Source organism: Lissotriton vulgaris, chromosome 2_1, assembly GCF_964263255.1.
Source record: "Lissotriton vulgaris chromosome 2_1, aLisVul1.2, whole genome shotgun sequence".
Classification (NCBI taxonomy): domain Eukaryota; kingdom Metazoa; phylum Chordata; class Amphibia; order Caudata; family Salamandridae; genus Lissotriton; species Lissotriton vulgaris.
Window position 1 is genome coordinate 2,019,734,290 of NC_141687.1, and position 26,485 is coordinate 2,019,760,774.

At 45.0% G+C, this 26,485-nt stretch overlaps 1 protein-coding gene across 1 annotated transcript in view; it reads left to right on the forward strand.

Moving 5' to 3' along the window:
• Positions 1-26,485, forward strand: part of SLC27A2 (solute carrier family 27 member 2) — a 319,902-nt gene that overhangs the window by 103,197 nt on the left and 190,220 nt on the right. Inside the window, exon 4 of the mRNA XM_086958245.1 lies at positions 17,124-17,248. Within this exon, the coding sequence (XP_086814371.1) occupies positions 17,124-17,248 (125 nt within the window). The remainder of the gene's footprint in view (positions 1-17,123; positions 17,249-26,485) is intronic.

Here is a 26,485-nt window from a genome sequence, read left to right on the forward strand (position 1 = left end):
GCTAAAAAGCCATGTTTTTAGGGCTTTCCTGAACTCCCCTTCATCTGGTATACGCCGAAGTCTTACCGGAAGTGAGTTCTAAAGTCTGGTTGCTTCAACTGAGAAAGCCCTTCCTCCTATACGAGCCTTTATGAAATGGGGGAACACACAGCAGATTCTGTGAATAAGAACGTAACTACCGCCTTTGCTGATAAGGGCAAATACGTTTTTTGATGTAATTGGGACAGCTACCATTCTGGGCCTTGAAAGCAATTGTCAAGGCCTTGAATTCTATACGCTGTGCAACTGGCAACCAATGGAGCTGTTTGACATGTGGATTAATGTGTTGTCTGAATGGCACTCTTCTTGATAATATCTCTTCCCATTGCGGCTCATGGGCATTATTATAAAAATTTACAACGGCCATGTTTTTTACACCCATCCAAAGCACCATCAGAATCTGATAACACTCTGCTGAAATAAACGTAGTCATTTTAATCCCTGATGCGTTAGAAATATAGGTGCATAAACCACCCTTATTTCTGCCATGGGTGCTGATATTAGCAGGAGTGTTATATGCTTGATATCCTAGCATATGAATGTCATGGGCAGTCCAGGTTTCATGGAATCACAGAATATTGTATCTATTAATAATCTTGAGCCAATCTGGGAGATCCACCTTATCTTTAAGTCCTGCTATATTCCAGGAGATGATCCACTGACCCTTCTGATACTCCCCACAAGTGAGATCATCCTGGCCCCTCCTAGGTTTATTATTGGGATGACCTTCTCCCCTGTCTATTATATCATTGGGCGTACTAACAGGTATGTCATACTCCTTTTCCTTTTTCTTTTTCTTCGATCGGTTTGGCGAGTCAATCGACCCCCTCCAAGCCAGAAAGAAGAGCAAAACGATTTTGGGTGGCAATATTTAGCCTTGGAGCCACCGCAATCCTGGCATTGTGATATCTTGGTCTCAGGGGTTTTTCTACTAAGGACCTTGGATAGAAATAACCAAGGTCGTTGGTAGATATTCCACTCTCATAACCCTCTGGGTACCAGTCTCTTATATAGTTTGTTGCCCTATGGTCCTTGAAATTTATAATAATAATGTCCTCTGGTAGGTCCTTTTGTCTAGGACCCAGCCAGCCACACCGTCTAACATGTAGGATTTCACCATTTATGTTACGAGGTAATGGCCTATTTACTTGTAACCAGTGCACGACCTTGTTCTTAAGGTTCTGGTAGGCTTCGAATTTCCCCTCTGTTAGCTCTGGAACCCCGGTCAGGACAATAACATATGGCACCGACTCCGGTGGTAAGTCTATGCAATGTGCTTGTCCTTTAATGTATAAGTCCTGATTTGATCTCCCTTTTTTCCGTCCTTGTTCATATGTTTGAGTGTTATTACCTTGTACATTATCTCTCCTTTCCCTGTGCTTTAATGGTTCAGGTATTGCCTTCGTAACTTTTTTTACCAGGAGGCTATCATTCGCAGAGGGCAGTGACTCTGCGTTATTTGTAAGATTATTTGGCTTTGTTACCATTACTGCAACAGGTGGAGTGATATCGGGCCTTTTTACAGATAAATCCTTAATTAAATTTGTATTGGTGATACCAATTTCTTGAATATGGCCCAATTGCTCAGCCATTCTTCTGACTCTCTCTATCAACGGTAACAATAAGGATTTAACCAGTTGCTCTATATTGGACATAAGATCTTGATACAAATGTGCAGATGGCTGGTTTTTATCAGTTTCCTGCTTGTAGGGCCATTGTTTTCAATAGGGCTTCCAGTTAATTTTGGGGTTTTTGATCGGGTACCTTTTTGCTTGTTCCTGCCACGTTTCCTTTTAGTTGGAGGGGCCGGGCAGTTATTTTTAGCATGGGCTTCTTTTTAAGGGGCTTGTTAGGTGTCGCCAGTATTTGCTACTCTATACTAGTATCAGATTGAGATCCTATGGTGATATTTGTATTGGGTATTTCCCTCCTATGAGCTTGTGACTCTGTAAGATCTCGTAACTGTGGGGGGGGGGGGGGGGGGGGTTACCAAGGTCACTTATACAGTCTATCCCAGTAGCGTGATTTGATGGAGTAGTTACTAGCTGAATATGGCCCAATGAAGAACGCTTCTTTAACAATTCAGAGGACAAGCGCCTCTCTGTGAAAGCGATTTCGCGTTCTAAAACAGAGGCAGCCCTGTTAATAATATGATCTATTGTCCCACTCACCGACCCTCCTGTCATGGCTATCCTACCGGTTTTTAACAAAGCACCCATAGTGGGACAATTGAATGGTTTAACTACAGATAGATGTATACCACAGTATTACAAATGTCCAACTTTCTTGGCATACAAAGCACAAAAGGGTACATTAACTTACTCAAGAAAAACAAGGATGTGAGAGAAAACAGGGCAAATAAAAGGGGGGTTGCCCAGCCCAGCCTCGGCCAGAACTGGACGGCCACAGACGGCCCGCCCTTTGCCCGGACTTATTCCGACGCCGCCCGTGCACGTCCCGTGACTTGGAAGCAGCACAGGATTCTTAAGCGCCTCCGGGCGCGGAAATGCGGCGGGTGGGCGTGGCAGTCCCTCTAAGTGTTCTGGGGAATGTAGTCCCCCTGCACTGCGGCCGATGAGCTGGTGGTTAGCGGCGGCGGGGTACAGACAACCAACAATGTGCACGTACCGCGGGACAGGTCAGCAGCCCAAGGGTCCTCACAGGCGACAACAGCAACAAAGCAGGTGAGCGTCCCTCCGAATTGCAAGGTCTCCCGCTCCCCAGAGGCAGCACAGGATTCTTAAGCACCTTCGGGCATAGAAATGCGGCGGGTGGGCGAGGCAGTCCCGCTAAGTGTTCTGGGGAATGTAGTCCCCCCGCACTGCAGCCACTGAGCTGGTGGGTAGCGGCGGCGGGGGGGACAGACAGCCAACAATGTGCACATAGCGCGGGACAGGTCAGCAGCCCAAGGGTCCTCACAGGCGACATCAGCAACAAAGCAAGTGAGCGTCCCTCCGAATTGCAAGGTCTCCCTATTACAATATGCGATATCCTACTCAGTTGGGTTGTCCTCAATGACAGCTTTAATTTTAAGGATGTCCGTGCGATCGTCGATCGCTCCTGTTAGTTCTTAACCCGTTCCAATATGGCGACGCTCTTCGTGCCTGCTGTTTCTGGTGCAGATTGGTTGACGGGACAAATGATATATAATTTCTGTACATCCTTAACAATGCAAAAAACATGAAAAACATATATTAGCAAACTGTAAAATTATTAACAGGACATGTAACATTTATCTGTGTTTCCCAGATCTAATAATAGGTCGTGTGTATTTATGAAGGAAAGCGCCCTACAGTATTACCCTATAATGGCTACCTATTCCTGATCTTTGGGGCCATATTTTAGCCCTCAATTTGTACAGTCCAAAAGGTACTGGAAGGCCCTTTCTGTGGTCGGCGATCTTTCCACATCTTATAGAGGTCCTAATACACTCTTTGCCTATTGTAACATGTTCTTCTTTATTTCTGTAGTATGGAAGACTCCTAGCCACTCAGTTTTGTACTCTGACACGTTTCGACCTTCCTGTGGGGCCAAAGAATATTTTTAAGGAAGCTTCTTCAGGGCTAGTTGGATTGCGTGTACAGGGCACGTTTCATGTGGTGAATTAATCACATTGACGTGCCATTGGTCCAGTGATGAGGTGTAGACCTAGCTCAGATCTGTCTGCTTGTGTCAGCTTTAGTTGTCAGGGTGTGTCTTCTATAGGTTCCTTAAGAGGAGTTCCTTTTCAATAGGGGATGTCGTATGTCTTTTTTGTCTTTCAGTCTTTACATTGGGCAGTTCTCGCACCTCTCCCGGGTGCAATGGAATTGAATATGCTTGCAAAACTTGACTAGACTTCCTGTGATATTATCACTGATCCTCTTAGTTGCGGCATGTTGCTTTTGCCATGCTAGTTTGTTGGTACAGCAAACAGAGTTGGCTTTTTTTAGGTATGGCATTTGCCTAATATAATTACCTAAAGAGGCTTTTAGCCACCTGTCTTCATCCACTTGTCTGTGACTTTCACATTTGGTTTTGTTCCACTACAGCATACAGCATGGGGCAATGGGCCAACCTACTTCAGCCACTGGTTAATTTCACTTTCTGAGACTGCATTTAGCTCTTTCACAGAGCACATCCACACACAAGGTAGTTTATTAGGTAGAACTTAGACAGTGCATGCACTGTCTATTCAAGACATGCTGAATTTACTCTGTGGGCTTACAGTCCGTCCACTGCTTTTCATTTGTTTGTTTCAATGTCCTTTAAAAATCTTTGCTCCTAAGTGTTTTTTTCCTACTTGTTCCTCCTTTTTCATGGTTTGTCCACTCCCCTGAAGCATGCCACCATTACTTGTAGCATTCCACTTGTCTCATTAAAGTTACTGACTCAAGGACTTTTTTTTAAATTGTAAAAGCACTTCACGCAAGCGTTTGTGCTCTTTCCATGATCAGCGGGGCTCCTACTTTACCGCTGCCACGCTTCATCTTTAAGCATGGTGGGGGCCACTTTCAGAAGTTGCAAACCTTTCTTTTTTCTGCACAAACCTGCATGTTACATTTCTATCATAATCAGCACTGCACCCACTTTGCAACTGCTGCTCTTCATCAAGTATAGTGGCAATTTCGGGAGGTTGCATGCCTTTCCTCTGTTATGCCTGTCTGTGTGGCTTGTTTTTTTTATCCGGAATGTTGGAATGTATGCTTTAAAAAGAAATTCGTCCCAGAAGAAACTGGAGGGTTCAGCCTTAAGACATGGAAGTTCTTCCCACTTGAGCACCAGAAACACTCTCTTTTTTATCCCTCTTGGATTTTTTCCCTAAAGTTCATTAATGTAGTGACTTGAGTTAGAGTCATGTCATACTCCGACCATTTATAACTAAGCGGATTCTGACTTGGTTGACACACAAGCCTGGCAGGTCTTAGTCGAGCCAGGCCAGCCATCTCTGCAATGTCACTGTTGCAAAGAAGATAACGGCTCAGACTTTTGTGCCTAAGCATAACTTGGGATAGGGACTCTTACTTACATTAATAGGGTCCCCCAAGTTATGTGTATATGTGCACAGATGGCAGATTCAGCCAAAGGCAGCGTACTGCACTTCTAAACCAATGAAAACCAAAAGGGCAGGATTTCTGCAGCCAAGAATTCCAGGGCTGGCTGTTGTGGCTGGATCTGGGTTGGGTGTTAGTGTTGGACTGAGGTTTACGTTCTCGAGCCTGTATTTTAAGAAGCGTAATCATGCCCGGAATCGATAAGCTGGCCTTTGTGGAAATGCAGGAAGACATCCCACAGGTCCAGAGCACCACAGGTTACTGCAATCCTCTGCATTTGTTCACTTACAGGCAATAGACTGCAGCACTCTCTGCTAGGCAGTACACGCTGATCATACCTGATCCCATGGATACCATTGCTATATTCAACACGCCTCTGTGCAGCATGGCCAGAGTTGACAGTCGCCATAACCTACTGCTCGAGGATCCAGGGACAAAAAAACACTTTAAATAAGTACTTCTCAATGCAATGCTATAATGTGTCTATTAGCATTAAAGCTTCTCTGTTAAAAAAAGACACTTAAATTTTGAAGTGGCTTTATCATATTTATATTAATTAGCACAGAAACCCATCCTTGTCTTCTGTGTCAGTGTTTTTGTTTTTTCTTTATAATTAAATTAATGTTGGCTGTCTTTAGAGCCTGAGGTAGTAGTTAATATAGTTTATTAGGTAAGTAAAACCATTAAAGTTTACAAAGTATGCATCTTATATATTTACAAGTTTAAAAAATTGATGTAAAAACAGCATTAAATTTACAGTTGTAAAATAATCGGGTTATAAAAGCCAGCAGAACATTTCATGATAAAAACTACATTATCCCTAAAAAAGGCGAGAGAAGGCTTGCATAGGTAATAGCCATAAAGTGCATGTCTCTTGGCAGTGTAACCCCCAAGATCATAATCACGATCTGGAGCATTGTTGATCTTGGTACACCCACCTTAAACACCCATTCGATGTCATTCGATTCACAATCCAAGGCCTTAGCGGGAACCTGCTTTGGTCTCCTAAGAGGGCTGAGACCTTTACTTGGTTATTTTGCTCCAAATGTCTGCCAAACCATTCTTCAGGCCACAATTTTATCAAGGTTGGACTTTGGTAACTCCCTCTATCTAGGCACCAATAAATCCTATATTGTTGGCTCCAAAGGATCCAGAATGCGGCGGCTCGCACCCTGCTAGCACTGGCCAAATCATGTTCGGTTGCGCACCTTTTGCCTAAGCTGCACTGGCTACCGATAGCGAAAATAATTCATTTTAAGTCTTTGTGTGTGGCCCATAAAATCTTGATACGTCAAGGACCGCCGATTTTAGCGGATCTGCTGGTATAATATGTGCCAAATCGCTCTCTACGGTCGACCAACTCTGGTTCGGTGTGCACTCCCCATTTTCACAGAGCCAGAGCAGGTGGTCGCTCTTTCAAGGTTCAAGCGAGGCGCCTCTGGAACTCTCTTCCGATCCCAATTAGAGGATTTCAGAACCACCTGGCTTTTCAAAAGGCTTTAAAGACCTGGCTTTTCCCAGCTTAGGTTGTTCTCCATCTGCTAGAGTGGTCTTAGCCCTTGCTTAGGTAGCGCTGGGACGCCCCGTCACTGGGGCAGCTATGCGCTGTCAAATCTCAAATATAAATAAATAAACCATGGCCTACTCAAAGTATGGTGACCACTTTACATAAAGTGTCAGGTGCATTTGTACAACAACCTCAACAAGGCAGGGTTGGGGATTACTATGCCCCTAGCAGCCCACCAAGGCCTTAGTATGCGGTGGGGGGAGGGGGGAGAGATTGCCATGCTCCTAGAAACCCACCATAGGCCTAAGGGTGTGGCACAGCTGCACTAAAAGGTATACTGTTGAGCCTGCTGTGGCTAAGGCAGTGGCCAAGGCTTCTTCTAAGCAGGGTAGGAAATTAAAACCTCTTTACTCTTGACACCTACTTCTAGACGTAACCTCGGCAAGGTGGGATAGGGGTATGGGATTGAGATACTACTAGCAACCCGCCATTGGTGAAGACCTGAGTTGTAACTAGGACCATTTTTACCAGATGTGAGCACAGACGACATTCCTCACTCAGCCCCTGTCAATGCTTTTGTAAATTCCTGTTGAAGTTCCCTTTGTCATCTGACTGCTGGTATTTCATAGCATAACAGACTGCATCCATTTGAAAGTGTTTGGTATTCATTTATTTTGCTTTTACTATGTTTGTAGTACACAAATCATGAGCTTTAATTTTATACGTGTGAATTCATAAGTGGACAGCTCTTCAGATCATGTTTATTCTGAACTCCATTTCACCAATGAAACTTTAATAAACTTTGCCCAGAAAGTCAATCAGCCTTGTAACACTTTTTTTAATTTGCAGCACTTGTAACCCTTTTTTTAATTTATTTCCTTGGTATGCATTTCTTTGTTTCTTAGTTCTTTATTTGTTTCTTTCCTTCTGTTTCTTTTTCCTTCTCTTTCTTTCTTTTGTTCTTTCTTTCTTTCCTTCCTTCTTTCTTTCTTGCCTTCCATCTTTCTTTTTATCCTTCATTCTTGCCTTCTTTTTCTTTTCGTCATTCCTTTTTTCCTTTCGTCCCTCTTTCCTTCCTTTGTTTTTTGCCTTCTTTCCTTCCTTCTGTTTTCCTTTCCTTTCATTCTTTTCTTCTTTCATTTTCTTTCCTGTTTTTGTCCTGTTTCCTTTCGGACTTTCTTTCCTTTTAGCTTTCTTTCCCTCCCACCCTGCCTCCCTCCCTTACTTCCTTCTTGTTTTCTAACTTCCTTCTTTTTTCGTTCTTTCGTTCTTTTCGTTCTTTCCTTCATTATTTCTCAAATGCAAGAGGCTGGCAGCCAATGGCTTTTTTAAGTCTATATTTGCCAAGACCTATTGATTTTACTGAAACTATAGGTATGACGCAGTTACCTATGGGGGTTTTCAGGCTGCAGTGGTTTGGGCATTTTTGTCCCACCTACTCCAGCATGCATCATGGGGCAGTGCATCAGCTCTCTACAGCAACAGCTGACCTCACAGTGAGTTACGGCATTCTGTCCTTCCACAATGAGCACATCCACACACACAGTAGTTTCCTTCATTGTTCATGATTACTATGGGAATGAAGCTTTTTCTTTGTTACCAAAAACATTTTTGCCTTTAGTCGATGTTTTTTTAGATTGTCAAACACTTGAGAGCTTCCCAAGCAATAACATTTTGCACAAAACCTGACAAAACAAGAATTGCCAAAAAGGCTGGCAGACAATGTTAGACGTGTTGGCTTTGCTAATGCTTGCTCTATACTAGTTGTGATGATTTCATTGAATTTAAAAAAAAACAATAGCTCGTGAAACCTGTATGTGTTTAAGAGTCTTGTTTAACTGGATTCCTACAGTTGCTGCCTAATGTGAATATAGCTATTGTAGTACAAGAAATACAGAACGTTGGCAGCGCCCTTTTTCATGCTGTATCCTGCTTCAGTTCTTTCATTCGGTTCCTTTCTTCTATGAAGGCTTCAATAAAACAAAATAATATTGAATCCTTGGAGTACAGATCCTTACTAGAAATCTGTTTGTGAATTGGAAACCTGGGTGTAAGTGTGTCCTTATTTCGAGCAGGATGGCAAATGTTCAACTAGCCATAATTCCTAACACTTTGAATTCTTCTGCTTACTTCAGGCGAGTGCAGTGGGCCTGGTTGTAATGTGCTAATGTATGGAAACACAGACATGTACGCGTTGTTTTCTTGCATTACACATGAAGTCTAAAACTATTGGCCTGGCCAGTGGCATTTACCCATGGCTCCTTACGGACTCAGGTGTTAAAAAGGGAAACATTACAATTTCTGTCTTCGTAGTGTCTTACTAATGTTTGACATTTTCTTGAAAGGAAAAATAGTGCACCCTTCTTTAAATCAGGAACTCTGTATTTTTCACGTCAAACAATTTACGTAGTGCCTGGTGCTTTCCTAGACACCAGAGGAAACATCATATGGCAATGGCGCATTTACTTTGAGTTCTGCACATGATGGATGACATGCATTGGCTGGAGGCGCCAATCTCAAAGCCCAGAAAGGTGCAATCAGCTGCAAACTCGTTAAAAAGATTTGGCACAGAGGTGAAGAAGCACCATGAAAAGCTAACCTTATAAGCATTGTCCATATACAGTGATCATGTAGTTAGCCTTGATTATTACTGTTTCTTATACTTGCCTCCAACATTTTTAGACCTTCAGCCTGTTTGGCCAATCCTGTGGCATAACAACACACCATTGTCAACAAACTGAGCGGGTTGAGTGAACCTTTCTGTCATTAGGTTGTTTGGTGAGCCCCTTTCTAGAGTTTACTTGATCGGTTGCTTTCAACTTTTAGGATCACCGCTAAGCATTTTGCTAATGTTTTCACACTGTATATGTACTGTGTATGTAAGATTAGGAATGCCGCCGCCTCCTCACATTGGTTGACCAAAGGTTTGTGAGACTGCTGACCTCACCCCACTCTGTGAAGAGCGTCACTGATGGACACTCAGCTCTGGGCATTTCGGGCCCCAAAACTGAAGCGCCCAGATCCGTGTCTGAGTGAATCACCCCTTCATCAAGATTGGGAAGAACTCCAAGTGCTTTGCCGGGATGAGGAAGTCACGCCCAGAGGCCTGTGAACTCCTTAGCCCAGCAAAGTTCAGCTGTGGTAGCTAGGTGCTGAGCATTTAGTGGCACTACTGTGTCTGGCTGCCTGAGCTGAACATGAAGAGTGTCTGTCAGACTGACCTTCGTTCAGCCTGACAATTTATGGGCCCAGTGATACTACACCTACTGCATCATTCAAATCATGACCCTGTTGTCTGCAAGGTAACTGCACTTGTGATTGCCTGTTTAGGAATAAAATATAGCAATATTAGGAGTTTAGTGGGTGGTTGAAGCTTTTGGTCCCGGTGCCACTGCATGTGCTGCACTATTAAAATTATGACCCTAGGGCTTGCTAGATAACTACACTTATGACTGCCTGTTTAGTAGTCACATATAACAATATTATGTGTTAAGAGGAGTTCTGACAACTTTTGGGCCCGATGCTACTGCACCTGCTGCACCAGTCAAATCATGACCCTTCTGTCTACAAGGTAACTGCACTTCTGGCTGCCTGTTAAATAGTAAAATATAGCAAAGCTCTGGTATATTAACTTTATTTTTAATGTGCAATGTTTATTACAACATTTAGAACATGATCATAATTACAGAACAGATTAAGTTTTAAAAAAATATATCTGAGGGGGCGTGGCTAGCAGCCGATGGTAATGGCGGCGTAGCTGCTGAGCTCCGTGCATAAGGCACCCTCCTACCGTCAATCTGCACATTAATCCGTCCCATCTTCACCCCCGAGGCGAGTGCCGAGGTCCGGAACAGAGCCGGATTGCTTGGGGAAGTCGAGAGGCGTTTTTGAGGCGACAAATCTGGAGAGAGAGCGACGGACGTTCAGGGCCTTCCTCCCGGCGGAAAGCCGCGACCTGCCGCATTACAGGAGCCGGGCAGAAGTGAGAGGAGGTCGGACGCTGCAGAACCGGAAGGACCCCTACTCCAGACATATCAAAAGGCATCTACCTGCATCGTCGTACCGCACACAGTGAGTGGGCGCTCGCGGCCTCCGGAACTAAAAGAGAGGCATGTGAGTACGGAATTCGGCAACCGGAGGCACTGAGCACTGGCGTGGGTAGCGCACGTCGACAACAGCAACGCTCTGGAGGGCACCTCCTCATGGGACGGCATTTCCCTCCCCCGCCCTGGCAACGCAATAAAGTCGACGGAAGTCACGGAGGCGTCTCTACCAATTGCCCAGCACTCCGCACAGGGCGCGCGGAAGTGATACCCCGCAATCCAGAGGTGCGAGCAGGCAAAAGTAGTTGTGGGGAGGGACATTCCATCCGCATGTGCAGGGTCCGAGGCAGAAAGTGAACACTGCCAACGGGAGAGAGACCTGATCAGGGGTACAGGGGCCTATGGAGTGCCAAGCCTACCGGCTAAAGATGATGATGGTGAACACATGATCCGCCCCCCCCCCCTTTTTTCTGTCCTTAAGCCCCGGAGGCCATTATAGCCAAAGCGTCCTGGATTACATTACGAACCGGGGGAATAAACCTCAGCTCCTGCCCGCGCTATCAAGACCACTGCTGCACTGAGATACCAAGCGGACGCCTGAGGCAAGACCTACAGACCTTCCACACCCTCCAGTGAGTGGGATCACCCACTAAATATTGCGGGTGCGCCGCTGCTGTGACCGCCACTCTACATTTACTCCTCGTCGAGGATTGACTTGCCGGCCGATCCCCCCCACGCCAGCTTTGCCACAGAGACCCTCACGATAGAGGCACTATGGCGGGTAGAGGTCCACGGAACCAGTCGATACAGGCAAAATTGGATAAATATGCCTATGAGAAAAACAACTCACAACAAACGGAGGGGAGAGTGTCCACCGGGAAGACGCCAGAAGGAGACGGGGCGAAAAAGGTCACCTTAGAGGACATTATGAAAGCGCTATCAGCGATCCAGACGACGGTAGGAACAATATCAACGGACGTTTCTTTACTAAGGGCAGACTTCCACAAAATGTTTGAACGGGTCAAGGAAGTCGAAATAGTTGCAAAATCGCTGGTAGAGGACACATCGGAATTGCAGGGAGCAATGGCACGGATCGAAACAGAAAATAAACTTCTGAAGGAGAAGCTAGATGACCAAGAAGGGCGGTCAAGATGGAACAAGGTGCAAATTCTTGGTCTACCCGTAACGGAAGGAACCCAGGTGATGGACCTATATGTGGAGGTCTTAATTAAAACCAAATTGCAGCCTAAGGGTCTATCCCACTTCTTCTCAGTTGAAAGGGCCCATAGAGTCCCGGGAGGCAAACCAAAGCCGGGGGCGCCCCCAAGACTGTTCAACTTTCGCGATAGGGATGCAATCTTGCAAGCAGCAAGAACGTCCCAGCCAATCCGTGTGCAAAATTCCACGATGGCATTCTTTCCAGACTACACAGCAGAGGTGGCCCGCTGCAGGAGGAGCTTCCTGGAAGTCAAGAAGGAGATGAGAGCGCGTGACCTGCCCTACTCCATGCTATTCCCAGCTCGGCTCCGAGTAGCGGCCGACGGTAAAACGTGGTTCTTCGACATGCCGGACATGGCATACGACTGGTTGGAGGGCTGGCGGCAGGTGGGAACGCAGCGGCACGCCGGCAAGACCCAGCGAAACTAACACGAAGGCGACCACGCCGGATCTCAAGAAAGTGAACGAGAGGGGTCAAGCCACTCACCAAGACCAAGGACTATTGATGATGGACTGGAACAACAAAAATAACCTCTCGGCTCCGGCCGACACTGATACTGTACCACCTATTCGAAATGGCCTGACTCCGGCTTCTGGACTGAGACGAGCCCGGGGGGTACATGAGGGGGGCCGCCTCCTCGGATCTTGTACCCCGACAAGCAAGTACTATGGTTTGGGTTGGGGAAAAGTACTCTGCCAAGTTGGGGTGGCGGGCGGTTCTAGGTCCGTTGAGCAGGGAGGCAGGGAGGGGGGTGGGAAGGGCCGGGAAAGTTTTGGTTATTCTATGTTTTAATGTTAAGGCAGGAGTTGACGACAGGCACACACTAAAATCACGAAGAGAGAGCAGTAGCATCATGACCAGGATGGCAGGGACACACGTGGTGGGCCCGCGATTACACCCCAGATGTCTGCACACCCTATGCAGGACACTAACCATACTATGACCCAGACGACCCCAGGGACCCCATTGACTGTCTTTACCTGGAATGTACGGGGACTGGGGAATAAAGTGAAAAGAAGCTTGGTGCTGCAGTATTTAAAACGCTGCACACCGGCAGTCGCCCTTCTGTAGGAAACGCACCTGACGGGATATAGTTGCAAAGCCATTGACAGATGGGGCTACAGGATGGTGGCCCATACAGAATTCACCTCTGGGTCCAGGGGGGCGGGTGTCTTAATTAAAAAGAGCTTCCCACTTATATTACATCAGGCACGGATTGATGACCAGGGCCGCTTCGCAGCCGCTACTTGTCAATGGGAGGGGACGGTCTTCAATTTTGTCTCAGTGTACATCCCCCCGTCCTTGCATGCCGCGGCGCATTCGGCGCTTACCACATTCCTACTTGCATTGCCGGTGGGGGTTATGGTATTGGGGGGCGACTTTAATGACCTGGTAGATGGTAAGCTGGATAGACATCCCATAAAGCTGTCGACACCGCACAACCGTCGTATGATGGGACTCATTGACACCTTAGGGCTTACAGACGCATGGAGATATAAGCACCCCACTACAAGACAATACACATTCCACTCTGCAGTCCACAATTGCCTCACACGCATAGATTACTTTCTGGTAACAGCGGACGGACTGGACGGTATAGATAAGGTGGAAATCCGCCCCAGGGGTATATCTGATCACTCGCCAATATTACTCACTTATACACGCCATTTAACGCTCCGACGCCGGGTGTTCCCCATCCACCCCAGTTATTTACAAGTGCCGGAGGTCTCGAAGGGTATCTTAGGCACTACTACAAATTTCTTCCAAGAAAACGTAGGATCTGTAAATTCCTCTAGTACCCTTTGGGAAGCCTACAAAGTGGTGCTTCGTGGTCAAGCTATAGCGTTAATTACTGCCCATAAACGGAACAAGCGGGCTGAACTCGATCAAGCAGAAGCAGACTTGACGGAAGAAACGGCTTTGAATGCAGCCTGCCCGACCCCCCTCACTGCACAACGAGTGCGGCTTAAACAGGCAAAGTATGTGGCATACCAAAAGGAGGCAGTCCTAGATCGACTCCAGGCCACGGGACATAGGGTGTACGAATTGGGAGATAAGGCCGGGAAAATGCTGGCTTGGCTGGACAAGAAGGAGAAGGCAGGGAGAGTTATTGCACAACTATGTGCCGTTGATGGCTCCCTACTGACGGCCCCTGGGGACATAGTAGACACGCTGGCTGACCACTTCGAGACGGTATATGCCTCCTGTACTGCATTCACAGTTGAGGAAGCCCACGGTTATATAAAGGATCTGGCCATGCCACGGCTTACGCCGGAGGCGGCGTTGCTATTGGAGGCTGACCTCACGCTCGAGGAAGTGGAGATGGCCATTGGCTCCCTGGCATCCGGTAAGGCTGTGGGCCCCAACGGCTTCCCGGTCGAACTGTATAAACATACCGCTCAGGTAACTGCTCCCTTCCTACTGGGCATGTTCCGCGATAGTCTCCAGGTGGGCGAGCTACCCCGTGACCAACGATTGGCCACAATTGTGACAATCCACAAACCGGGCAAACCACCCACGGAGTGTGGCTCCTACCATCCGATTTCCCTAATCAACGCCGAACCAAAGATACTAGCCAAACTGCTGACGCTATGGCTGACTCCACATCTTGCATCCCTGGTAGGTCCCCACCAGTCAAGATTCATGCCCCACCGTAGTACGGCTATTAATTTACGGCGACTCCACGCGGTACTGGCTCGCCGATCTTTTATTCCCTTGACGCCAGCATGGCATTCGACACGGTGGAATGGCCGTTTCTGTTTGCTGTGCTACTACACTTGGGATTTGGACCCAAGTTCTGTGCTTGGATCCGCTTACTTTATAACAAACCATTGGTGCATGTAGCGGCCAATGGGCATATATCCAGGGACTTCCCGCTGGCGCGAGGCACACGGCAGGGATGCCCGTTGTCCCCCTTGTTGTTTGCGCTGATACTACAACCGCTCGCAGCATGGCTTAGATGGGAGCCCTCTATCAGAGGCCTTCAGTGGACTGACACCTGGGAAGACCACATATCCCTATACGCTGACGACATACTTTTATATCTCACCTCCCCTAGAAGATCCATCCTGGAACTGCTGAATGTTTGCGATAAGTTCGGCAGGGTGTCCGGCTACAGAATAAACTGGTCCAAGTCAGTCCTCTATGTTCTGGTTGGCCTGCCCCCGCGACTACCTGCGGACTGCCCACTGCGCGTCACTGCAGATGCTTTTAAGTATCTGGGTATTTATGCAACACCTGATCCCTCTGAGTTCTACGACAAAAATCTAAAGCCCCAGTTGAACCGCTTCAAACGTGATGTAGCGGTGTGGCGTAACCTCCCCCTAACGCTGCTAGGAAGGGCAGCACTCTATAAAATGATGGCATTGCCGCGCTTCCTCTATGTCCTTGAAAACACTCCATTCTTGGTCCCGCAAACCTATTTTAAGACTATAGCAGCGGATGTTGCCGGCTTACTGTGGGGAAATAAACCACCGCGGATGACGCAAGACAAGCTTGTACGTAGCTGGTACAATTGAGGAATAGCACATCCGAACTTACAGCTGTACTATTGGGCGGCACACCTTAAATAATAAATAGTTGGCTTCACACCCCACAGGATGAGCCGGCATGTCAGGCGGAAAGATAAAATCTGGAGGACAGAGGCCTGATGGCTAATCTCTACCGGCGCCGTAAACCTCCGGGATTGATCGGCCCAACTGAACACACAATACACATTTGGTATCAGGCGCACATACGGGTGAAATGTGCGGGGTCAATCACGCAGATGACGCCGCTGTGGGACTCCCAACAGTTGGGTACCCTCCGCAGGAGTAAAGGCTTCCAAAATGGGGACAATATTGGCCTCTCAGTAGTGGGAGACCTTTGGAAAAAGGGAGCGGTGGTCGACCTCTAACACCTTCACACACAATACGACATGGCACAAACGGAGAAATTCCGGTATTTACAAATCCGTCATGCACTACAAGCAGCCATACCACCGGGCACAGCATTACAGGAATCCAATCCACTGGAAGATAGGCTCCTGACAGAGTACATGACAGAAAAGGCGACCTCCCTAACGTACCGTAAACTCGTCAATAATTTACCGGACCCCACATCCAAGCTGAGACAGACCTGGTCCCGGGAGGTAGGTGACTTCGATGATTCGGAGTGGCAGGAAGCCCTATCCTCGCCCTGCGAAACGGCGATCCTGTCCAGGCTCCGATTGGTCCAACTCAAAGTGCTACACCGCACATACTACACCAGGATGACTCTTCACGTAATAGGGGCAGCAACACATAAGTACTGTCTGCGCAGCTGTGGAGGGGAAGGTACATTTTATCACGCTATTTGGGACTGCCCCCACATTGCGGCGTACTGAGTTAAAATCATGCGCACTGTATCTCAAGCGCTAGAGATCTCGGTCCTTCCGGAGCCAAGATGCTGTCTATTGAATGTGTGGGAAGCAAATGACCTTAACCATCAGGAACAGGATTGGGCTATGCTTGGCATGATGATGGCGAAGTGGAATATTGCTATGTTGTGGGGATCGGGAACGTTATCTACGCTTCGCAAGTGGTGTAAAGATATGGACGAGGCAATGGTGGCGGAAAGGGCGGTCTTCATACACCGTGGATGCCCACAAAAATGGGCAAAAGTCTGGGGGGCGTGGAACAAATTCAGAGGAGACATTTGTGAACCACCAGAACTTGACTCAGATACTTTCGCCTTGTAATGAGGCCTTCTGTTGCAGGGGGCGGGGGGGAGGGCGGGGGGGGGGCTGGGTTACGGGGATGGATTTGAATTGGAGATGTCCAGATATGTTACATTAATTTGCTAATCCCTGATCTATATGTGTTTGCAAACAAGGATGAATACTGGTATGTATGTGTCAACTCTACTTTGTGCCTAAATGAATAAAAACCTTTAAAAAAACTGTTAGATGCTGTCTGCCTTTTTCATGGGAAGAGATCTTATCTTGACAGTAAATGGGGCTTAAACAGTGTGCAAAGTTTTAGTAGAAGGATTGTAAATGCGTGTATAAGTTAACAAAAGAAAAAGTTTGACACAAAAGCGATTGAACACAGTAATTACGCATGGGAACTGTTAAATAGCCCCCTTTTAAGATGTATTAAATACAATACATTTCTATTTCACAAGTCGCTGTGCAGGTGAAATCTAAAAACTCTGGATAGATGAAAAATGCATACTCAGTAAGTTGGCGGCTGGACACTGAAGATGTTGCTCACAGTTCTGATTGTAATTCTAAGCAACTAATGAGGTGTTTCTTTCACATTTAGGTGCAACCGTAGTTTTGCGACAGAAGTTTTCAGCAAGCCAGTTCTGGGATGACTGCAGGAAATACAATGTGACGGTGATTCAGTACATTGGGGAATTGATTCGATACCTCTGCAATGTACCAAAGGTATTTCTGCATGATCGCACTATACACAGCGATTTCTAATCTGTACCTTTCTTTAGTGCAGCAGGGGCCGCGTCCCTGAGGCACAGGAATCTCGGGTCCCACTATGGCTATCCTTTACTAATTAGTGAGGGGCAAAAGAGCCTTTTTTCCTTGCTTGCATTGGGGCCTATGGCTCCCTTATTCAAAAAAAGAAGCGTGCAAGCAATAGTTAATAGCTCTTTAATAAAGCCAAGACAGTGCACCCTAGGGTAACTAATATACACTGCTTCTTGATTTCGCTTTTCCTAAACTTAAGACTGTTTACTTTTCCTCTCCCATTATTTCGTCAAACATCATGTAAGTCAGGGAACACATACCTAAGCCTTTAATGCAGTGCGAATAATGCTTTAGAACAGTGGAACTCATAGTACAGCCCGCAGGCTGCCAGCGGCCCGGCAGGCCTTCATTGGCAGCCTTCGGACATTGCCGTGCCATGTTTACATTGCCAGTGAGGCCGACAGTAAATACAGAAGATAACCACAGCAGCATAAGTAGGGAATACGTATTAAATACATATTCACTATGTGTGCTCCTGCACCCATCTTCTGTGTTTACTGCCGGCCTCTGCGACCTCACACATGACACATTCGGAAAGTTTCCGAAAAGGCCCTTTAAAAGTCAGCTGTAAGCGTTTTCACAGCTGACTTTTCAGGAAGCTTCCTGTTTCGTGTTGCCAATGACGTCCTCTACTGCGCCCTCTTCTCCAGTAGCCTTTACTCCACCCACAGAGACAAAAGCTAAGACACAAAGAGACACACACACAGACACAGACAGAGATACAGAGACACACAGAGACAGACACATAGAGAAAGACACACAGAGACAGACACACAGGGAAAGAGACACATAGAGACAGAGACACACAGAGACAGAGACACTCAGAGAGAGACACACAGACAGACACACAGATGCACACACAGAGACAAACACACAGAGACAGATGCACACACAGAGATGCAGAGAGAGAGACGCACACACAGAGACAGAGATGCACACACACAGACACACACACAGACACAAAATACACACAGATATGCACACAGAGACAGACGCACACAAAGACATATGCACGGACATAGTCGTACACACAGAGACAGACGTACACACAGAGATGACAGACGCACACACAGAGATGACAGACGCACACACAGAGATGCACACAGAGAGAGAGACGCACAGAGAGAAAGACGCACAGGCAGAGAACACGCACACACACACAGAGAAACACACACACATAGAAACACACACACAGAGACAGAGACACACACAGAGACAGAGACACACACAGAGACAGACGCACACACAGAGACGCACACACAGAGACGCACACATAGAGACGCACACACAAAGACAGAGACACGGAGACAGAGACAGATGCACGCACAGAGACGCTTACACAGAGCCAGAGACGCACACAGAGTCAGAGACGCACACACAGAGACGCACACACAGAGCCAGAAGCGCACACACAGGCAGAGACGCAGAGACAGAGGCGCACCCAGAGATGCGCGTACAGAGACACACACAGAGACAGACGCACCTGACGCACAGAGACGGAGACGCATGCTCAGAGACAGAGACGCACACACAGACCGAGACACACAGAGTCAGAGATGCACATATAGTCAGAGACACACAGAGACAGAGACGCACACAGAGACAGAGACACACAGACAGAGAGCAACAGAGACACACAGACAGAGATAGACAGAGACATACAGAGATAGACAGAGACACACAGACAGAGATAGACAGAGACACACAGAGATAGACAGAGACACACAGACAGACAGAAATACACACACACACACAGACAGACATGTGTATGTTGGCTCTGGTGGCTCAGTGGACTAATGCATTAGATGCAGGGGTCTGTGTTCAACCTCATGGTCACAGTTTTTTTTTGTCTAGCCCCGCCCCCACAGGTGCGGCCCTCGGCCACAAACCACACTCTAAATGTGGCCCGAGAGAAAGTTTGTGACTACCCATGCTATAGAAGATTGAATATCATGTGCATGTGTATCTCTGTATGTATCTCTTGTGTTACTGCTTGAGCGCCTTTTGGGACCATGCTGTGCTTACTAGTGTGGCATCTGGCTTTTTTATATTTTCTGGAGAAGCAGTAAGATCACAAGTGCATTTTCCTTCTAAATCAATATTTTGCATGTTATTTTGTTCCTGTGAAAATGTTTTTTACGGCTGTACATTTAAATCAGATCATATCTTCTCTATCCTGACAGTTTTGTGACATTTAGGTGTTCTCCTCCTGCACAAGCTAACTTGTCATTATCTCATAAAAATCGTGTACATTTTGCTGCACGTAAGTTATACTGTAGCATAAGTATATATCAATATGACAACAAAAGCAACCACACAGAACAAATTGTGAGGAGACAAACAACTTCTGAGAAGACTAATACCAGTAACATTTTAGTCAAACCTTGATAACACTGATGTTTATGTTTATGTGATAGAACCGTCGGGATCAGAGGGGGAATTTAATTTAGGGAAACAGCCAGGTCTTCAAGAGTTTACGAAACAAAAGAAGATTGGGCTGAGCACGGATGTCCATTGGTAGTGCGATCCAAAAAACAGTTCCAAAAAAAAGGTTCATAAAAGGTTTTCTTGGTTTTAAAAATGCGCTTATTATCCATCCAGTATGAAACATACAAATTCCTATAAGCATATAGAAAATAAATTAAAACAACCAAAATAGAAAGAGAAAACCTGTCACCATATAAACATGAAAGGCACTTGCAATAAAAAAATCAAATGAAACATATCAGTGGGTAGCTGTCTTACAATCGTATTGTGCAAATTATAAGATTGTTTTAAATGCCCAACATGTCTGCCATGTTTTGAAGCAATGTGTTTACCTTCTTTGAGCAAATGAGCAAAAAAACAAGGATCCATTATGTACAACAAAATTCCAAGATAGCCACTCAGTAAACATTGCACTAGGCAGCCACTTTGTAGTGCTAAACCATTTAGTGTATCACCAGTGAACATAATGCTTTTACACATGGTGGCCATCTTGGAACGGTAAAGCTGTAATACACTAGAGGGCAATACCATTCCAAGATGGCCAGCAGTGTAGAAATAATGAGATGTAGCACACTGCAGATGAAATGATCAGAAAACAAGTGTCCCAGTAAAACTGTCTGGAGAGGTGCAGCATGCTCTAAGAAAAAAGAACGGGAAAGGAAAAAATTGAAAACTAAATGTCTGGCCACTAGTCCAGACATTGAAACACACTCATTTTCAAGCAGATGTGTACGTGATCAGGCAAAATGTCTTTACTTACAGGGCAGTAGAGCCAGTGGTAGTAATGAGCTAATCAATTGCCCCAGGCAGAATGTGAATGACACTCAAACAGACAGAAGAGACTGACCCAAAGACCCTCTATGTATGCATGTGTGTAGAGTCTTTTACATATTTTTTTTAGTTGTGCGTGCCTTGTAGACAACTCTTCCTAAAAGGGTTTTGCAAGAATTGTAACAGTGCAGATCATCTGCCCCAAGTGTTTGTCAAAGTAACTTCCAACACCAAAAAACTTGCTTACCACAGTATTTTGCGAGATTCTATGTAACAAAATGCCTGCCTATATTCATTAACACATTGAAATATCAATTTATATTTAAAGGCCTTTTGGCTTTACCTTTGATTTTCGCAATAAATAAATTAGGCCTACTACTTTTGTTGTAATTTTTCATAATCAAATGCAGACCTAAGCAACCTGGCAACTTTTCCTAATAAACCAATCAGGCATTAATCCTCTGTCACTGGTTCATTATCATAACTAAATCAGCTTTCTTTAGTAACCATAAGCTTTCCAACAAGGCAGCTATCAAGTATAGGGTTATAAAATTATAAATATGTGGCAAATTAGAGTTGCCAATCCAAAATACAACCCCTCTTCAAAAAGCCTTATAATATTGTTCACAGTGCAAATCTCTATCCCCAAAATTTTGACAGAGAGGTAAGCAACACCAGCCCATTGCCAATTATAGTGGTTTATGAGAACCCATGTAACACAGTAAACAAATACCCCTCTACAAGCTTTAACACAGTGTAATATTAATCACCCCCATAAAACCTATTTGCATTAACATGCACTTTTCTCAATAAATGACAGGCCTTCATGTTTCCATAATGTTTCATAACCAATCAGATGTGTTGGGTCTGAGATAATGTTTCCCATTGGAGCAATCTGACGTATAGCCTTCATAATTGGCTTGTCTCCATACAAAAGTTATACCTACTACATTGAGCACAAGTTTGCCACCAAGCAACCATCGCCATACAGTCAGAAAATGATTGCAATTTACAAAATAACATTGTGCAAACAATATATAACCCCTCCTAAAATGTTATGATAAGGACTCTCAAACCACAAAACTACCGTAATAGTTTGTCACATGGGGTTCCAACACCGACAGAGCTACTACAGTAATCTCTGAGATTCCATGTAAGAAAACAACTGTATATAGTCATTATATGTAATGGTAATCAACAATTGGTCTATTGGCATAAACATAGGCTTTTCAAAGCAAGTCACTGTGCTGTACTATCTATGTCATAACGTTTCATAATAAATGGATGAATCCTATGGCATCTGACATACCTTTCCCAAATGAACCCATCAAGTCTGTTACCTTTATTGTTGGCTTGTCACCATCCCCAACTCAGACCCGTTGTATCAAGCATAACATTTCTCAGATTGAAGCCCATAGGCAAACTGTCAGCAAATTTACAAATTGTGCAAAATTGTAGTTGGCAAATCAATATACAAGTCCACATAAAACGTTCTAACAAAGATTTTCTCAGTTCAAACCCTGTACTCCAGGGGTTTATTTTAAGGTGTATCCAACACAAAACCTTGCTTACTAAATTATTATGTGGATTCCATTATCAAAATACCTGTCTACTGCCTTCAACAGTGTAATAACAGTTCATTGGTAAACTCCTAAGAACTTTAATAAATGCATTTCAAAATAAGAAAGTCAGGTTTATTACCTTTCTTGCAACGTTTTATAATAAACGATCAGACCTATGGCATTTGACGTAACATTTTCCAATGCACCAATCAAACTTATTGGCTCCATCATTGGCTTGTCGCTACAACCAACTGAGGTTTCCTATATTGCACAAACCTTCAACCATTAGGTGCAGTTCTAAAATTACAAATATATACAACATTAAAGTTGGCCAAAACAATATCACATTGCAAATATTCAACTTCAAGAGGGGGTAATCAACATCAAAACCCTTGCAGCTTCGGTAATCTGTGAGGACAAAGTTTAATGACAATCCATCCTTAAGGTCTGTTGCCTTTCACAATTAATTGCTCAGTCATATTTTCTCAGAATACAAATTTCAGACCTATGATATCTGATATATATTTTCCAAAAGAACCAATCAGGCCTATAGCCTTTATCATTGACTTGCCACCATAACCAACGCTGGCCTACTGAATTCTGCATAAGCTTTTCTACAAATTAATAATTGGGCTTACAGCCTTACATTATAAATCTACACACCATTACAGTTGTCAAAACAATGTTCAATCCCTCATAAGAGGTTTAACAAGGATTATCAAAGTGCAATCTCCTACCTTCAGACTTTTTAAGAGGAGGAAACCAGTATCAAAACCCTTGTCTACTATAGTAATATGTATGAATGTATGTTATGCAATACCCATCTATTGGTTTTAACACAACATAACAATAATCCTCCATTAAAGGTTGTTAGTTTAATATGTCATTTTCACAATACCTAAGTCGGTCCCACTATTTTTGCCATAATGTTAATAGAAAGATGAGACATATGGCCTATGAAACAACATTTTCTGATGAACGAATCAGCCTTTCAGACGTTATCACTGTTGTGCCACCATAACTAACTCTGTCATTCTGGGCTTGAATATTTCCATCCCCATGCAACATTCCATTCACATTTGTCACTGTTCTAGCACTGGGGAGGTGGGGGATTTACTCTCCACAGCCTAGCTACATTATGCATGGCCACCATCAATCCATCAATCAAAGATTACAACATAGCATAACAGATATCTGGATGGTGTCTCTTCACTTCATAGTCCTAGGATAAGTAACTTCGCATCTGGCTTCATGGCCCTTGCCAGGCACATCCAAGGTCTCTAACAAGAGCAGCCCCATATTGTATCAGGGATTGTCTCCGAGTGGCCACACCCTCTAAGTCACTGGTTGAATTCATCTGAACCCAACTGCGTGATATTCTTGCAGGAGACACAACTCAAATGCACAAATTGTTGAAAGTTACAATACTCCGGTCTATCAGTCAGTTTTCAGATGCTTTGCATGCTACCTGTAGGAACTGGAAGTGGAAAGGGAGGCAGGACTTCTGTTTCATCCCTAGGCCACATCAACACCGTGTCGTCCAACAAGGGTTTTTTGGGGGTCAGAGTGGGGTGCCTCATTTCTAGCTGTTGTCTTGGTTCCCATTGTCAGTTCTACCAGTGGCCTCCTTTATGTAGCTGTTTAAGGCCTTCTTACAGGCCTCATGATGTATGTACTTTTATTTAGGCCTCTGGTCCCAAGTTTGCCCATTTTGAATGTGTGGCTTTGGAACCCCACGTCTCCTCTTCCCAGGGTGTTCCTGTCTTGTCTGCCAGTATCATTGACTGCATCCCTCCGGTCTCCATATGTGACTGTCTGTAAAGCGCAACTGATAAGCCCCAAAAATCTTAACTCTTTATAGGTGCCCCCTAGTGCTAAACTATCACCCCAGCTGGTTACTCATCCAGCTTATGTGCAGCTGGTTCCCTGCTTTGCACTCACTTCTGGGTTTCCTCTCATCCGGCATTGCCCAAGCCTTCCGACTGAGCCAGAGGGCTTTTAGACTCAGGATTCAATCTCTGCCCCACAGCCACTAGCCTAAGCTCACCAGCAAGTTGCCTCTTCTTGGCTGCGCAAAGACCAGTCATTGTCTTTTAATTGCAAAGCAAACCAACAACAGTCCCCAGCCTTTAACATATGCGTTTCACAATAAATAACTTAGGTCTACTGCCTTTGGCGTGGCTTTTTACAATAAACAGATCAGGCCTATATCCTTAATCAATGGCTTGTTATATATACCAACTCAGTCCTGCTGTGTTGAGCATAAGCTTTTCCAAAATGCAAAACGTGCTATACAAGTGCTCTTTAGCAATGGAAGTGCACCAACTCTGGTCAGTCATAATCTGCACTCAAATTATGGGCATAGCCAAAGCCCATCTCGCACTAGTGCTTCTTGAAACTGTTTTTCTGTTGATCACATAAGGTCAATCCAGACCTAAACACGTACTCCATTCTTAGGATCTCAACGGAGCCTTTAAAAACAACCTTTAAATAACATAATATTTTTGTAGGCTAAATCTGCCAGAATTAAATGGAGGAATTTCTAACACTACAAGATCAATAAAAATGTACTCTGAAGAGTCAAATACACTATATCTACACCACCATTACCATTTCCAATCACTTACCCATATTATACTAATTCACTGAAAAATTTAACTGAACTGGTAAAAACCATTAGACGTGACTTTCTTTTAGCCACATAGCAGTAAAGTTGCACTGGTTTAAAACATAAAATAACTCAACCCCATTTAGGCCTAAAACTCTTATTGAACAATAGTCTGCCTACCCTATGGTGAGGCAACTCTAAACAGAGTAACAGAATACAAAGTTATTTTTCAAACATAAGCTTTTTAAACTGGTCTAAGAATCACAGCCTGCTGATTTTGTACACTTTAGAAACGCAGCAAGAGCAGCAAGAGGGCTCTTTGCTTAACTGACAACATAAATGGGAAAGAGTAGGTTTTACACAGCCTAGATTTAGGCTGTTTTTTCACCCAATCTATGTGACAAAAAATCCAGGAAACCCTGTTAGAATATTATTTGAATGTGAGGCATATATCACATTATGTGTTTCAGAAAGATTACAGAAGGTGGTGAATCTTTGATCCCATTAGTCAGTACTCTTTTTAGGTATGACTAGAGACACCTTTTTTTATCCTATACATCACCCCTACGGTCTTACATAGGTCCCCCAGGGTAGGGTGCATTGTCATAAAAAGCAGGGGCAATCTAAAATATGTTTTGTATGTCCTGGTTAGGAAAAACAGCCTCATAGGCTAATGTAGGAAGGCTTTATAAAACGTAATAAAATCTAACTTTTGATTAGAGCTGGGTGGCAATATCATTCAAAGTACCAAATTAATTGTCACATTAAATCCAACAACTTGCCAAAGTTGGATTTAATGAAACTATTACAGGAAATTATTTTAAAACGTACTAACCTGAAGTTAGCGAAAACAGCCCTGTAGCAGACTCATCTGATTGGTCAGCCTTTGATAGTCTGATCCAAGCTGCTCCCTGGGTAGATTGAAGAGGCTGAAACGGAAACAATACAGCCATCTGGTGGGAGGAGGTTTGCTTCCTGTATAATCTAGGGAGAGGAAGGGGGCTGGGGAGAGAAGCTGGACTTCAAAGGACAGAGAACCAATGTCACAGGACCCAGACCAACCCCCACTTTCTTGATATCTAGGCAGATGGGAGCCCTCCCAATTAGATTAGGAGAGGGGCAGGAAGGGGAGTGTAGTCAAATGGTAGCCACACCTTTGGGTTGGGTTGCACAGACACACACACAAAGAGATTTTATCAATATTGATATTTAGCAAAACAGTGCATTCAGGGTTACAAATGCACAGGAAGTGATCATATTGGGGAGAGGCAACTTTACCCCTATTGGTTGGGGTCTCCCTCATACCAGCCCTCAATGGAGGATGCATTTGGGAGAGCTGCAGGAGCTCCTCAGACCACTGCCTAGAACAACAGGAGGACTGCCCCACTCGACCCTTGGGCTGCATTACAGTAGGCTTGCAATCTGAAAGATCGCACCTGCTGCACTGACAAGGCCTCACAAAGAAAGGACTGGGTCTGTCTCAAAGGAAAGGGAGTAGACTCCCTGATCAGCAACAGGTACAACAGAGCTGGAGGAAGTAGCCTGCAAAGCTAAAGAGGGGATCACACCAGCTGGCCAGTTGCAACTAGAATTTTCCTGGACTGCAGGTGCATTGTGGAAAAGTGAGTGTTAGCCACCAAGATGCGATGCAGAGTCCCTGGACATCTAGGATGGCTGAGTCCTGACTGTATGAAAACATCTCATTGCTCACTA